General features: G+C 52.4%; 1 protein-coding gene across 6 annotated transcripts in view; it reads right to left on the reverse strand.

The window, feature by feature from the left end:
* Positions 1 to 13938, reverse strand: part of ctnna2 (catenin (cadherin-associated protein), alpha 2) — a 239838-nt gene that overhangs the window by 190980 nt on the left and 34920 nt on the right. For all 6 annotated transcript variants that reach the window (XM_023799332.2, XM_023799334.2, XM_023799335.2 and 3 more), the window contains exons 3-4: positions 3378 to 3573; positions 112 to 278 (exon numbers count right to left, since the gene is read on the reverse strand). In XM_023799332.2, coding sequence (XP_023655100.1) covers positions 112 to 278; positions 3378 to 3573 — 363 coding nt within the window. The remainder of the gene's footprint in view (positions 1 to 111; positions 279 to 3377; positions 3574 to 13938) is intronic.

Raw genomic sequence — 13938 nt, forward strand, 5'->3', positions numbered from 1 at the left:
TCTAGCTGGGACCATCTGGTGAGTCCCCTGGACAATGGTGCCAGCTCTCGGCCGGAATTCCCCACTGTGGCGCGATTTAGTATGGATACCCGGCGAGCGGGAGGAACGTACGATCTTCAGGTGGGCCAGCAGCCTCATGACGTCGGCCATGTCGGCGAGGATGAGCAGGCGCGTGACGGCGGACAGGAGGGCACGGGCGGCCCGCACCATGGTGCCACGCTTCACCGAGGAGCAGGGATCGTCGGCAAACTCCGAGGACGCCACACGCATGGTGTCACCTGTGGAAAGGGGACGGGGGTTAACCACGTTCACGATTAAACAGTGCCACAGTGCCTGAGCGACGCTAAGCTAAAGCCGCCGTTTCTCACAGTTCCAGTAGGTGGTGCCATTCTGACCCGGCTTAACAGCACTTCAGCCTCTGCACGCTCCATCTGTCAGGCCTGTTCACGGCCCGCGGTCCTCGGGACACGGCGCGACATAGATACGCTCCGACGGTTCAGTGATTTCAGAGAGGGAGCTGATTCCAGGTCAGTTGCCACGTGCCAGCATGCAAGATCCGGCTCTGGATAACAGCAAATCAAACATGAAAAAGAGGACCAGCTCTGAGTGCTGCTGTCCACCCCCCAGAAGCGGTGACGCGATACTGTCATCTCTAATGACTCAGAACGCCACACGTATGGACCCGAGAGCCGGGCCGGCCCACCGCTGTCAGAACCAAGCGCCAAACAAGACCAAAGTGTGCCATGACAAGACAGGGCCGTTATTTCATTTTTTCCTTATTAAGTTGGTTTGTTTGTTGCAGTCCTATGGATCCAGTTGGACGCTACCCATGATGCACTGGGAGAAACAAAGGCATCTTTCTGTCAGGTCCTCTGCAGGCCATTTTTTTTATATACCATCTTTAACCTCCACTGTACAAAGGCTGGCTTGTCACCAGGTTACCCCATACAGAGAGGCTCACTCTGGCATCTTTTTAAAGATGCGGGGGCAGGAAGAGGTAAGCCCGCCCCCAGCTTCAAGACGCTCCGCACAGCTGCCACACAATGGCCCTGCCCTCTGTATGACCAGAGGAGAGGGCAAGTGACTCTTTTTCACTCCCAAAGGGCACCAGCCATTGAACCTTCGAACGAGATTTTGCTTGGGCTGAGGGTAGCAGTAGTTTTCACTTTTTTAGCGAGTCTCACTGGCTTTTAATCATGTCAGTTTGACGTTTGCCTGTCTACCCCGAATGGGGTCACCAGCTGCCTGCTCACACACAGGGACATCCCAGCTCAGGAAGCAGCCCAGGTTGTGGCAACAGCCGGAGCTCGCGCGGTTAAGCCCAATGCTAGTCCAACCCGGAGAGCGTGCTCCCTCTCGCCGTCCACCGACAGTGGAGGGAAAATGCCATCACCGCCGGCAACGGCTAAGTCCTCTCCCTTGTGCTTACCAGGCTGATCATTCAGTAAATTTGACAGAATATAAATCAGGCCGAGGCAGAGAGAGAGAGAGAGAGGGAGAGAGAGAGAGAGAGAGGGAGAGAGAGAAAGAGAGAGAGAGAGATACAGCAAAAGCACAACTCTGGCATCAACCCCTGCACTGGGACAAGCTAGGAGCTAATTCTGGGAATTTTTCGTTTAATGAACGTTAATCATTAATATGAAGTCTCTGTCACATGAGCCCATTGAATGTGTTCCACAAAACAATAGCAACTGGTCCCTTTGGTTTGGTAGGACCTATGACTACCCTTTGGGCTGTTTGATGACCCTCAACGTTTCACCGCCCATCACGGTAACAATGATGTAATCCCTGCAGCTCCACCAGGGTGAGCTGTAGCACGGGTGTGACCATGTGACTAGCACACGCTGCCCCAAACACTACCGGATTGACGGATCTCTGCACTTACTCGTCATCCCTGGGGTCAGCACACATGCTGGTTGAAGTGGAAAGCCACCCCCACCCCCACCCCCACCCCTTTGCTCTCTAGCTCCCGTGTGCCTCTAAAGGAGAATCATATCCCCCGGGGTGATGAAAAGGCAGCTCCTCTCCTCTCCTCTTGCAGACCACCATCCCCCCTTGCACACCCCCTCCCCCTTGTGGACCCCCCCCCCCCCACACACACACACACGAGGCACCACCCCACTCCAGCTGCTTCAGCATTAGCTGTGTTTTTTTTTCTGGACAATGAGCAGGTTAATCTCGCATGACTCACTAAACATCGATAATGACAAGAACCTGAGTTCAGCAGTGCTGGAGAGACCGGGGGGGGGGGGGATGGGGGGATTTTAGCGGATTCGCGCGTCAGCACTAATGGCTGCGGGGGGGCACCCCGCCTCCAGCCACCCGCCGCTTTCCCATCCATCATTCCAGCCGCAGCTTCCCATTGATCCCAGGAAGAGGGGAATCGCCAACAGAGTGGGCTAGACCTTCAACGGGTCATGGACCAAGTCACAGGGACTGCGGTGTGCCGGGTGCCTGGTGACAGATCCAACCACACCTGGGGGACGATTCTGAGAAACCGGGAAGGCCAGGGGAATCATGGGAAATATCTAAAGGGGAGGAAAAAAATTTAATTCCCACCAATAGGAAGATTATCAAAAGGAACCAAATACTGGCAACTAACGTATGATAATGTAGTCAACAGATTGTCCTGATTTTGTGAGCCCACAGACCACGCAGCATGAAATGACCACCTCATTTAATTAAACAAATCTAACCACATACACCACACTCCGCTAACACACCTATTAACACGCAGCGGCTACCCAATAATGGAGCGGACCTCGACGCCCACGCCAAGCTGCGTCCGCCAGTCCTGAGCGCCTCACAGCTTCCTACAGTACAGACCGGCCCAGATTCACACCATCTGCCCACCGCTGTGCCCGGGGGAGGGGCCCCAGTGCTCCTCCAAAGCTGCAAGCCAGCACATTTCCCGAGCTGGTCTCTCCAGCTTCATTAATAATTGAACCACCCCCCACCAAACCCCCCATCACATAGTTATTAGAGCTGCCCGAGACTGATAGCTGACCCAGTTCGGCAATTAAGGGTTCTGGATTCAAATGAAAAGGTTCCGGGTCAGGCCAGGACATAGGAGAACGTGAGCGGACCTCTGAATCGGGAAGATGAATATGTTTTCACATATAAGACACTCCCTGCTTACTAAAGAGGGCCGTGGTGAAAGTACCGTGTTTTTATCATGTAGATGCTAACGATCGTTAGCTAGCTAGTAAGGTAGCTCATTGTTTCTTTGCGCCTGGAATTAGTACGGCGACACGGGAGGGTGACACGTCAGCCGGGGGCGGAGCATGGGAGGGTGACACGTCAGCCGGGGGCGGAGCTCGAGCCCCATGGATGGTCACATTACTGAAGGCGTAGGGCGAGCGGGCTGCAGAGCTCACCTTGCTTGCGTACGTCCTCCACGGCGGCGATCAGCTCGTCCTTCAGGTCCTGGCTGTCTTTGGCGATCTGCTCCCCCTTCTCCAGGAAGTTCTGCGTGGCCTGCTCCACGGATACAGCCAGCACATGGGCCTTCTTGGAGCGCCCTTTCTTCTTGCTGGAGGGACCTTTGTTGCTGGTGTTCACCAGTGTGGTCACCTGCAGTGAAGGAGGGGCGGGGATCTGTGAGTCATCATGCCCTCTATACCTGCCCCCAACCCACAAACTCACCCCAGTATTTACTGATGCCACCCCTCAGCCGGTCTGTCAGCCACACAAGCCACTCCTGGGCTGTGCAATTCCAGGGGTTTTACGGAAAGGTTGGCTCATTTCCAAAAATAAACCAGAGCCTTTCAATTTTTTAACGACCCCTCACATTTGTACATTCTGATCGCATCTGAATAAACGGTTCAACTTAGAAAACCACCGATCGATCTGTCGGCACACCCCTATCCCTGATGTCTGACCGGTCCGTGACATATTTGTATTTTTTTTTATGGAAAAAAAGAAAAGCAAATGAATGATGCCTTCCGGAAATAAATGATTACCCTCCTTTGCATTATTGATTGAACATCCGAGATCCAGATAAGGCGGAAATCCGATCAGCCGTAAGTGGGAATTAACATGTTATAGACCATTAACCACAGTAATAACCAGTAACAGTCACTCCTGTGTGTCCCCGCAAAGCAGCCAATAAGCACAAGGGGGCGACGTGGAGAGGCCACTGGCGAGAGGTGGGCGTGACCTCGAGCTACGAACAGGGGCAAACAGGGGGGCCCCAAGCTGCTTGGCAGAACTCTTTGGGGGGGGGGGGTACTCTCAGCTGGGGGAGGTTAAAGCCTGCCGTAAGCATAAAGGGTACACCAGTGTAGTGTAGCATGTGTCTGTGTGCTCATGTATATATTTCACAATGTGATAAAAACCTGTTATTTTGACCATTTTTTCAGTTCCAAGGGGAAACTCAATTTCATAAAAATGTGCGGCTGCAGTCAAAAAACTAAAAAATGCCAAAAGACTTTTTTATGCTTATTTTGTATGGTTACTTATGGTTAAGGTTTGGGCTTGAGTTAAGGTGCACGGGTGTCAAACTCCACTCCTGGGGGGGCCAGAGCCCTGCACATTTTTGGGTCTCCCTCGATTCAACTCCTTGTGCTAATTACCACACAGCTCTTCAGCTGAAGCATTTGTGGTGGAACAGGGGAAGAACTAAGCTACATACTGTAGGGCTCCGGCCCCCCAGGACTGCAGTTTGACACCCCTGGACTGCAGCATGAAGGAAATGAGGCCATGTGGGAGCTCCTTCAGGACAGCTGGAAAAGCATCCCAGGAGGCCACCTCATGAAACTGGTGTAGAGGAGACAGTAGGGTCAGCCAGTCCCTGGGGCTGTTGCGGTTAAAGGCCTTGCTGAAGGGCTCAAAGGTGGCATCACTCTGCCAGCCTTGGGATTTGAACCAGCAACCTTCTGAGTCCCAACCCACAGAGCTGCCCCCCCACTTTTTTTTTTGTTTAATAATTTAAGTTTTTGGTCAGTGTATAATTCCATATATGTCATTTTGTAGTTTTGATGTCTTTATAATTATTCTAAAATGTAGAGTATAATACAAACAAAGCTTTTTATGGGTAGGTCTGTCCAATCTTTTTACTAGTACTGTATTTTTTTAGTACTGTGTGTGTGTGTGTGTGTGTATGTGTGCATGTATGTGTGTGTTTGTGTGTGTGTGCATGTGTGTGTGTGTCTGTGTGTGTGCATGTATGTGTGTGTGTCTGTGTGTGTCTGTGTGTGTGTGTGTGTGTGCATGTATGTGTGTGTGTCCGTGTATGTGCGTCTGTGTGTGTGTGTGCATGTATGTGTGTGTGTGTGTGTGTGTGTGTGTGGGTGTGTGTGTGATCTTCATCTCCTGCTTTACACACAGCCAGAGACCCCCTGGCTTGCTGATGGATCTTGACTATGACCAATTTACACCCTGCTTTTACTACTCCAGCCTCATTTGTGTTGTGAAAGGCGCTATATAGAAATAAACTAAATTGAACTGAACTACTGTCTTAAACTCACACCAAGCGACAGCGTTAAGCAGGAACACCTAGCCCTAACCTCTCCCCCACCGCCACCACAGACAGTGGCTTCCCCATAACGACGCCTCAGTGTCAGGCCACCACCATGGCATTGGGGGGGGGGCGTAAATAAAGAGGTGGACAAAATAACCGAAATAACGAGGAATGAATATCCGGCATCCCGCAGACCGCCGGCGCTTCGGCGATTACGACCCCACGTCCCCGCTCGCCGCGTTTCGGATAATGCATGACATCGGACGAGACGTGTTCGCGATAATCACAGGCATCCGCCATCTTCGCAAAGTGACACCTGGAGGCTTCTTTATTTACATCCCACACCCCCGTCGGATTGCTCTCGGTGTACAGGCCGCCCACGCGGCCCCGAATGTTTGCCGGAGAATGTCACGCGTTCCTAACCGCACCGGGCCTGTCGGAATCTCCGTGGAGAAACGGAGGGAGAACGGGTTCTCAAAAAGGAGGGGATTTGTTAGGGGACGAGGACAGAATGAGAGGAAATAGCGATGTAGGCCTGCTTAGTACACACAGGGACACATTCTGCTACCCACACAGAAAATACATTCCTCATCCTTTAATGGATTCATTAAACATCCACACGGCATCCTTACAGACGGAGGCCAGCGAGGCGGGTCAGGGAACGCTGGAGGGAAACGGGGGGGGGGGGACGCGTGACAAACGAGCGGTGTCTAAATGAGCGATGCTTCCGGAAGGCGGCAGCGTCAGCGCGGGCTGGGACTGGCGGTCGAAGGGCAGCCTCGCGCTTTGGCAGTTGGGGCCCCCGGCGAGGGGGGATGTTTACACACAGCAGCGACAGGACGGGCGAGGCGGCGAGAGCGAGCGGGGCGGACGCGAGGGAGGGGGCTGAGAAACGGCTCCGTCGATGGGTTTTTTTTTCGAAATACCGCGGTAAAAGGGCCTGCATCATTAATGCTACTCCATCGCCCCCTGTCTGTGGATTAATTGCACCCTCGTCAGAGATTAATCTCGCCGGTGAGAGGGCCTGGAACCGAGTCCACCCCCCTCCCGCTGACCATTATTTTCAGGAATCGCCATAGGATGAAAACTTCCTTTCAAGTCCGCTCATTTTCAGAGACCAAGATCGCCATCTTCGCCCGGATCCGTCTCTGAGCCGCTTTAAACGTCGCCCGAGATGAATTCAATTTATTTCAAGCATGAGTGCCTCTCTTCTCCATGCCCCCCTATGACCCCCCACCCTCCAGAGGGTCTTGTGTTGTGAGCCTGAGATAATTCGCCATTACTGTCCCTAAAAAGACGTTTCTCACACCTAGCCGACGGCAGGCAAATTAACGGGAATATGAGTTTGCTATGTTTATTTCCCTCCCAATCGTTCAAAATTTATTTAAAAACTCCTTGTGGCCTCTTCTCATCTTCCTGTGTTTGCAAACCTCTTCTCAGAGGGGATGGGGGAGGCTTGAGAAGATGCCATAAACGTTATTGTTGTTGTTGTCGATGGCGATATTAGTGTGATTTCTGGAGAAGACCAGAAGGGGGAGCCGCCTGTGCGCTGCTCCCGGCTCCCAGACTCGTGGACAAGGTTCCTCACCCAGGTTTCGCTTGTTAATGCCCCTCGTTTACCCGTCGGCTCGTTAGGGAATTAAACGGCGAGGAGATTTGGCCCCCGTCTCCATGGGAACCGTGCCAGTTGAGCCCGGGAGCGTCAGCAGCTCTTCACACCGTGGCATGGGGCTGGCCGCCGCACACACACACGCACACACACACACACACACACACACGCGCGCACAAACACACCGAATATGCCGTTTGACATGTTACCACGTATGAATGTCACGTCGCCATGGAGACGCCCATCAAACTGGCATACCAATGATGGACAGCAATGCAAATGTCAAGTAAGGGTGCGGGAGGAAGGACCCAGAGCCGCGGGCCGTCCACTAGGCCGCCAGACGGTAGTCTGTGTCCCCAGACGGTAGTCTGTGTCCCCTTCACTGCACCAGCCTATTCACTTCTACTTCCAGTCTCTTTCCGGATCCTCCAAACCGAAAACATCCCCAGCTATAAAACGATCGCACATCGATCACGCTCCGGACGCCGCCGCATTCTGACAATACGTTAAATAAAAGCAGAAATTAACATGACAGAGGAGAGCGAAGAGAGCCCGGCAAATGCTAAATAATAAATGAAGAGTAACCACTCTGCCAGTCATCGTCCCCCATCCCTGCTAAGAACCCAGGGTGCGGCACCGCTTCACCTTCGCCCCCTGCTGGGCATGCCTGGAATAACTGAATCAGCTTCACCAATCAGAAATATGACATCAGGGACCCCCTTGGGTCTGGAACCTATACAACCTGTCACAGTCCCCCACCCCCCACACCCAGTTCTGCACCTGCCCATCCCAGCACACCCCTACCTTCCTCACCAGGGATCCACCTGATTAATAGTGAAGATCACAGTAAGGGGTGAATATGACAGAGAGCCTTTTCTGAAGGTGGATCGCAGCATAAACAGGCAGATAGAGGATCACGGCCCATTCAGCCTCTCATGGCCGGGTAAAGGATCACAGCCCCTAAGATCTCAAAACAGAGGATGTGCTTACAATGCTGTATTTGACACACACACACACAAAGACACAAACCTACACACACACACACACACACAGACACACACGCACATGTCGAGTAAACATCCTTATGGGGACCGCTCATTCTTTTCTATGGGAAAAATACTAACACTAACTATGACAGCCTTAATCCCTACCCAGCCCTAACCATAACCATAAGTATCCAAAAATACAATAGTTTTTAGATTTTTAGTTTTTTCATAGCAGGCACCGATTTTTATAAAATAGAGTATAAACGGATATTTATCACGTTATGGGGACATTGTGTCCCCATAAGGATAGGTATACCCACTCGCCTGCACACACACACACACACGCCCTGCAGGAAACCTCCCTGTGCTCACGTCCCACCCCCCCATTTCACATGCTTCCAGCACTGCTCTTATTTATAGGTTGCTTAGGATAAATCGTGATGGCAAACATCCACCCATCTTCTCTATAACCGCTTATCCAGGAGAGCTGCGTTGGACCCAGGAAGCTCAAGGCGTGAGGCTCTGTGGACAGGAAGTCGCTGTGCGGCAAACGAAAGTTCCCCCCCATCCCCTGATGTGTGCTCGCCTGGTCAGGCGGCCACCCACGGCACACCTCAGCTGATCTCGCTGCCTTCATGAACGCCCCTCCCTTGTCTCCGGTTTTGCCTCTCATACAATAAGACAGCATCACCTCCAGCAGGGGGCACTGTGGACCCCATACTGAGGAATACCTAGTTCCTTGGCAACTGTGCCACCTGTGGTTTCCAAGTCTTAAGAAGACAAGCCTGGTAAAGGCAGCGGCATAGCTGGCACGGTTGCCGGGCTGTGACCGTGATGGGGCGGGGGAGGGGCAGGCTAGGGATCTGTCGCATGACTGCGCGGGTGGCTTGAGCCGACCCTTCCTGACAGCCTGACGTTCCTCTCGGTCCGTACACGCGGGCACACACACGCACGCGCGCCCGCACACCGCGGAGATGGGCACATGTTAAATTAGGTATGAAGCGGCTGCCTCGTTAGTCCCTGGGTAACGACATCTGAGAGCGAAAAGCCAGCCTCCATCCTCTGCCCGGGTCTAATTTTAGAGAGGGCGGGCGCCGGCAGGTTTCAGATCAGAGGGAACCATCCCTCACAGCTCCCCCCTCCCCCCCCACCCCTCCCACCGTCGGAGCACTTCTCCAAAAAGCCTCCCCCCTCTTCCAAAGCCTCGTGTTGTCAGGGAGAACTCTACTGAAAGAGCCGCCTCGGATTCGTCTCCATCTGCCGGCGGTCGTCGGGAAGCCGCCATCGTCGACGGCCGAATTCGACTTCGTTCGGCTCGAATCCGCTGAATTTGCTCTCCGTCTCCACTCATGCGGGCTGAACCGGGTTTCTGGCACGTCGCGCACGGAAAATGCCGCTCGGGGTCCAAAGTCAGGGCGTCCGTTGGCAGCGGATCCCCCAACAGCGTCCCACCATCATGGGCCAAGACTAATCCTGAGCCCCAGTTGGCGTTAGCCGTGTTGTAATCCCATACATAGTGTAAATCTTGGCCACGGTCAGCCTCGGCAAGGTCCCCAGTGGAGTGACTGGTATTCCCTCGTAGCCCGTAGAAGTCCAACATGTCAACCGGGTGGTGGTTCAACTACATGGGGGGGCGGGGGGGGCTGTAAACGAATAAACATCTCTGGCCTCAGTTTGTCCTTGGACCCTTTGAGCAACAGGAAGAGACCAATGAGGGGACTCGATGATAAATGGGGTTTTAAATGACCGATTATAGGACACCTTGATGATTACCTTAGAAAGGCCAATAAGGAGAGCCTTTGATGAACATCTATTACATAGTCTTGATGACAAAGCTGTGCTTGAAAGCCCAATACAGTGACCCATGATAAACACGTTTGAAAGACCAATGGGCACTCAAGGGCACTCAATGACAAACAGAGCCTTTGAAAGACCAATAATAAGTACAAGTTTTACTAATCAACAAAGTGTGATAGACCCAATATTTTATTGCCTAACAGGCTCCAAGAGTCTGGCATATTTAATGGTTCCTTGGATGGCCAAGTTTATTCCATCCTTTTTAAAATATTTTTGTCACGAAAATGAACGACAAGACATCTATAGCCAGAGCTCCCCCAGAGGGCTGGAATCCCGCTTCCCCCATGCTTTATTCCATGCTGGGTAGATGGGGGGGGGACTGGGGGGAGTCGCATACAGATGCAATTTTTGCATTTGAAAAGACCCGAATTTGACAGGGGGACATTTTTGAAGGCACCACTATGAATATATACTGTGACAGAAAAGGCTGTCCGACCAGACCAATAAAATCATTGAATATTGGGAAGTCTCAGCCTGACTGGACCAATCGGCAGGCTGAATAATGGAAAGACTCATCATGACCAGACCAATCAATAGGCTGAATGCACAGCATCTAAAACCAGGAAAACTTGATTTAGCCAAGCAAATCAACTGCCTCGGTCCACTTTAATTGGTATTAGCCTGTTGCCTTTATCTAAAGCAAACTCATTTAAATTACTGCGGACCTCCTAGGAAGCATCAGATACCTTATTATTAAGTGCTAAGTGTGAAATTGAGTTTGAGAGAGCTGCGGAGTTGACATAAAAACAAGGTCCCACGGTGTCATGGCCCCCTCTCCCAGGAGGCATGGCAAATTGAAAACAACCCCGCGGGCCGGCATAGCCGTCCTCACCTATTCAGCGCCGAACTCGAAGTCCAAAAAGAGGAGGGGAAAAAAAGAATGCTGAGGTTGTTTGCGGGTAAGGAAGTCTGATTCAGCTCCTCACAAGAAAATGAATAATTTCACGCGGCCCCCGTCTGAGAGCACTTCATCGTTTTGGGAAAGGGAAGTACTCAGCTTTTCTTTAAAAAGTGCCAGGTTCGAGCAGGGCTGTGAGGTTCACCAGAAACTGTCTCCCCAAGGGATTTATTAAACACAACCTGATGGGCCTGACTGAAAACGGGCAGCATCTGGACACGCACAGCGTGGGTGGCTCTCGCAAGCCATGTCACCCAAGAGGAGTCATACCTTTCCCCTGAGCAAAGCATTGTGGGAAACGGTGGGTTGGGCAGAGGAAGGCCAGAGTGGCCACATGATTTGGCATAAACATTGCAAAGAACAATATTAAAAAGTGTAAAACATGCCGACAGAGGACAGCCGGAGCGGGAGTTGGCTGTGATGATACAGAGAAAAGCGAACTCTCACCTGTGAAGAAGGCGATTACATTTAAAAAAGTCTTGGCAGATTCTCACGGAGCAACCCGCCCTGTGACGATGACGTAATCCGACTCGAGGTACCCATGACAAAGAGAACAGATAAACAACGCAATGAATGTGGTCACCGTCACCCGGCCACGTCGGGACATCAAGGATAGATATCTGCGGTGAACTCCACTCCTCATATAGTCCACAAATTTAATCCAGCGGCTTCCATCAAATCAGAGGCGATTATTATGGTGTCAGGCATTGCGGATTCCCCCCCGGCAGTGTCAGGCCGCGCACGCAAATAACCAGCTGCGACGCGTCTGCATCAAGGAAACGAGTTTCACTTCGCGGTTTAATTTACTCGGTCGGCGAAATTATTTTAGCAGCAATAACTCTGCGGCAAGAGCGGCTTCGCTCTTTATTAACGCCGCGTGAGTGAAGAACGGTTTCAGCAGCGAGCCGCGTAACTTTAACTAACCATAAAATAACCCCCCCCCCCACCCCGAACTGGCAGGCAGGAGGCCCTGTCAGAAAGTTAAAGGAATCTAGTTATCAATAAGAAATAAAAGCAAAAGAAGATGAAAAATAGACAGAGAGGGAGCAACCCTCTTCCCACAAGAGACAGACTTGTAGGGGTCACGGAGAAGCCATTAGGACCATCGTCAAGCTGTGGGTCATGTGACACTGGCACGCCACACGACGTCACATGCAGCAGAGACGGTACGACGAGCCGAGCCAGCGCGCACACAGACATGCGACAGACGCATTCACACATCAAATTCCCAGGCAGAAGAGAGCGTGCATGATCAGGTGGTTCTAGGGGGGGGGGGGGGTCGTTCTCGTTCATGGGACGAGCTTCAAAGTGGTGCCGGCAGGCGGGGTGTGACGAGTGAGAGGGGGAAAGAACAAGAAATGGAGGCTAGGGGAGGGGGAGCACAGGGTTCGACACAAGCTTAACTGAGCTTCGTCACGTCGGAGGCCTACTTTAAATAAGATCTTAATAAGGCAACACTACAGAGTATGCGGCGCTTCTTGTATAAACTCAAACAGCCCCATACCCCTGGTTGGGGTATGTCAGTTACCCCCCCCATTAGCAATCCGCTAAGGGAAACATCTGGAAATATGTCCTTTTTGATTACAGACACATTTTTAAGGTTGCCTGCTCCCTATGAAGTATACTCATACACAGCTCCGGAAGGTCCCAGAAGGATCCAGGATGTACGAGCGGGAAGCCCAAGGGTGCGTTCTGGGATTGGTTCTATTCCCAGCCTCCACCGCCCAGCCATACAGAAAGGCTGCTGTTGTAGTAACACATTTCGCCCACTGGGAGGCACAACTGCTTGCCCCATCCTACCATTTTTTTTGGCCACTTATGCGGTCTCACCACAGCAGCCGCTCTGAGCGACGTGTTACCCGCGATACCCCATCCGGCCTTTTCATCGTGTCACGCTGGTGGGAGGCAGGACGCCATCATCCACGTGCACGACACCCGGGGACGGAAAGCGAGGCGAAATCCACATCCCTCCGAGCTACGAGGGGGAAAACAGCGAGCGCACAGCCACAGAGGGTAACTATAGCAACACGGACCAAACGCCAGCACTAAAAGAGACAAAAATGTTCAGATGGTATCAGAGCCACCTGGTGACCCGGGAGATCGTTTTGGAGTCCATTCCCAAACACATCACCAATAAGCTGAGGCAAGAAGCGAGCGCAGCCAATTAGTGCCCATGATGGAGGCGGGGTCTCAGATGAACCAATGAGGAGCTTGGGAATCGTATGCCATGAAAGCCTCAAAGACCGTGACAAAGAAACAGGGGCAAGTCGAAATTCAGAGATCGCCGCGATGATTCAAATAGGAAACACAAAGGAAAACGGAGAGGCATGAATTACATCAGCGTGTCATCAGAGAGAGATAATGAGATTCCGACCAATTTCACAGTCAGCAGGGGCTGTCCGAATCACCTTTTCCGGACTGAAGTTTAATTAAGAGCAGAACGTGATGCCCAGGACGCGGTCACAGAGCCGGGCTGATCTCCATCTGACCGCCAAGACGCCTCTCCATCAACCAATCAGTGACTGCCCCCTCCACCCCTCCCCCACACCCATAACAGGTTTCCAATGCGGCAGTTAACGGACAATCTGATTGGAAATTCTTACCCCTCTTGGGGGGGGGGGGGGAGCAGATGGATCACCCATATTGCCTTACAATATCATCTTCCCTCACTAAATGGTCCATCCAGCTTATGGTGTAGAGGTCAATAAGCTGACGTCCGAACACTGTGGTGTTTCTATGGGAACACGTACAACTCGCAGGCCTGGAGCGGAACGAGGGAGCTTGATAACGAAGTTACTGCTGGCCCTTCGGAGACGCTAGATGAATCTTGATAAGAGCGCGGCGTGGCGGCCCCAGGACACGCACCGCCCTTGAATCTGCCTTTATGCTGAGGGGCGGCAGTGACAGTCACGCACGCGGGAGGTTTAACGGCACGTGTCGACGGAGCCTTTCCGGCGCCGCGGGGGGAATCATCCCGGCATCTCTCTGACGAATACATGTGGAGGAGAGCATTTTCAAAACGCTGCCCCCACTGTCACGCAATAACCGTCACACCCTTGTATCCCCCGGCCTAGATTTGGGGGGGGGGGGGGGGGCACGATTGGACGGGTGAGAATCATACTTCTGT

This window comes from Paramormyrops kingsleyae, chromosome 25 (genome assembly GCF_048594095.1).
Source record: "Paramormyrops kingsleyae isolate MSU_618 chromosome 25, PKINGS_0.4, whole genome shotgun sequence".
Taxonomy (NCBI): Eukaryota; Metazoa; Chordata; class Actinopteri; order Osteoglossiformes; family Mormyridae; genus Paramormyrops; species Paramormyrops kingsleyae.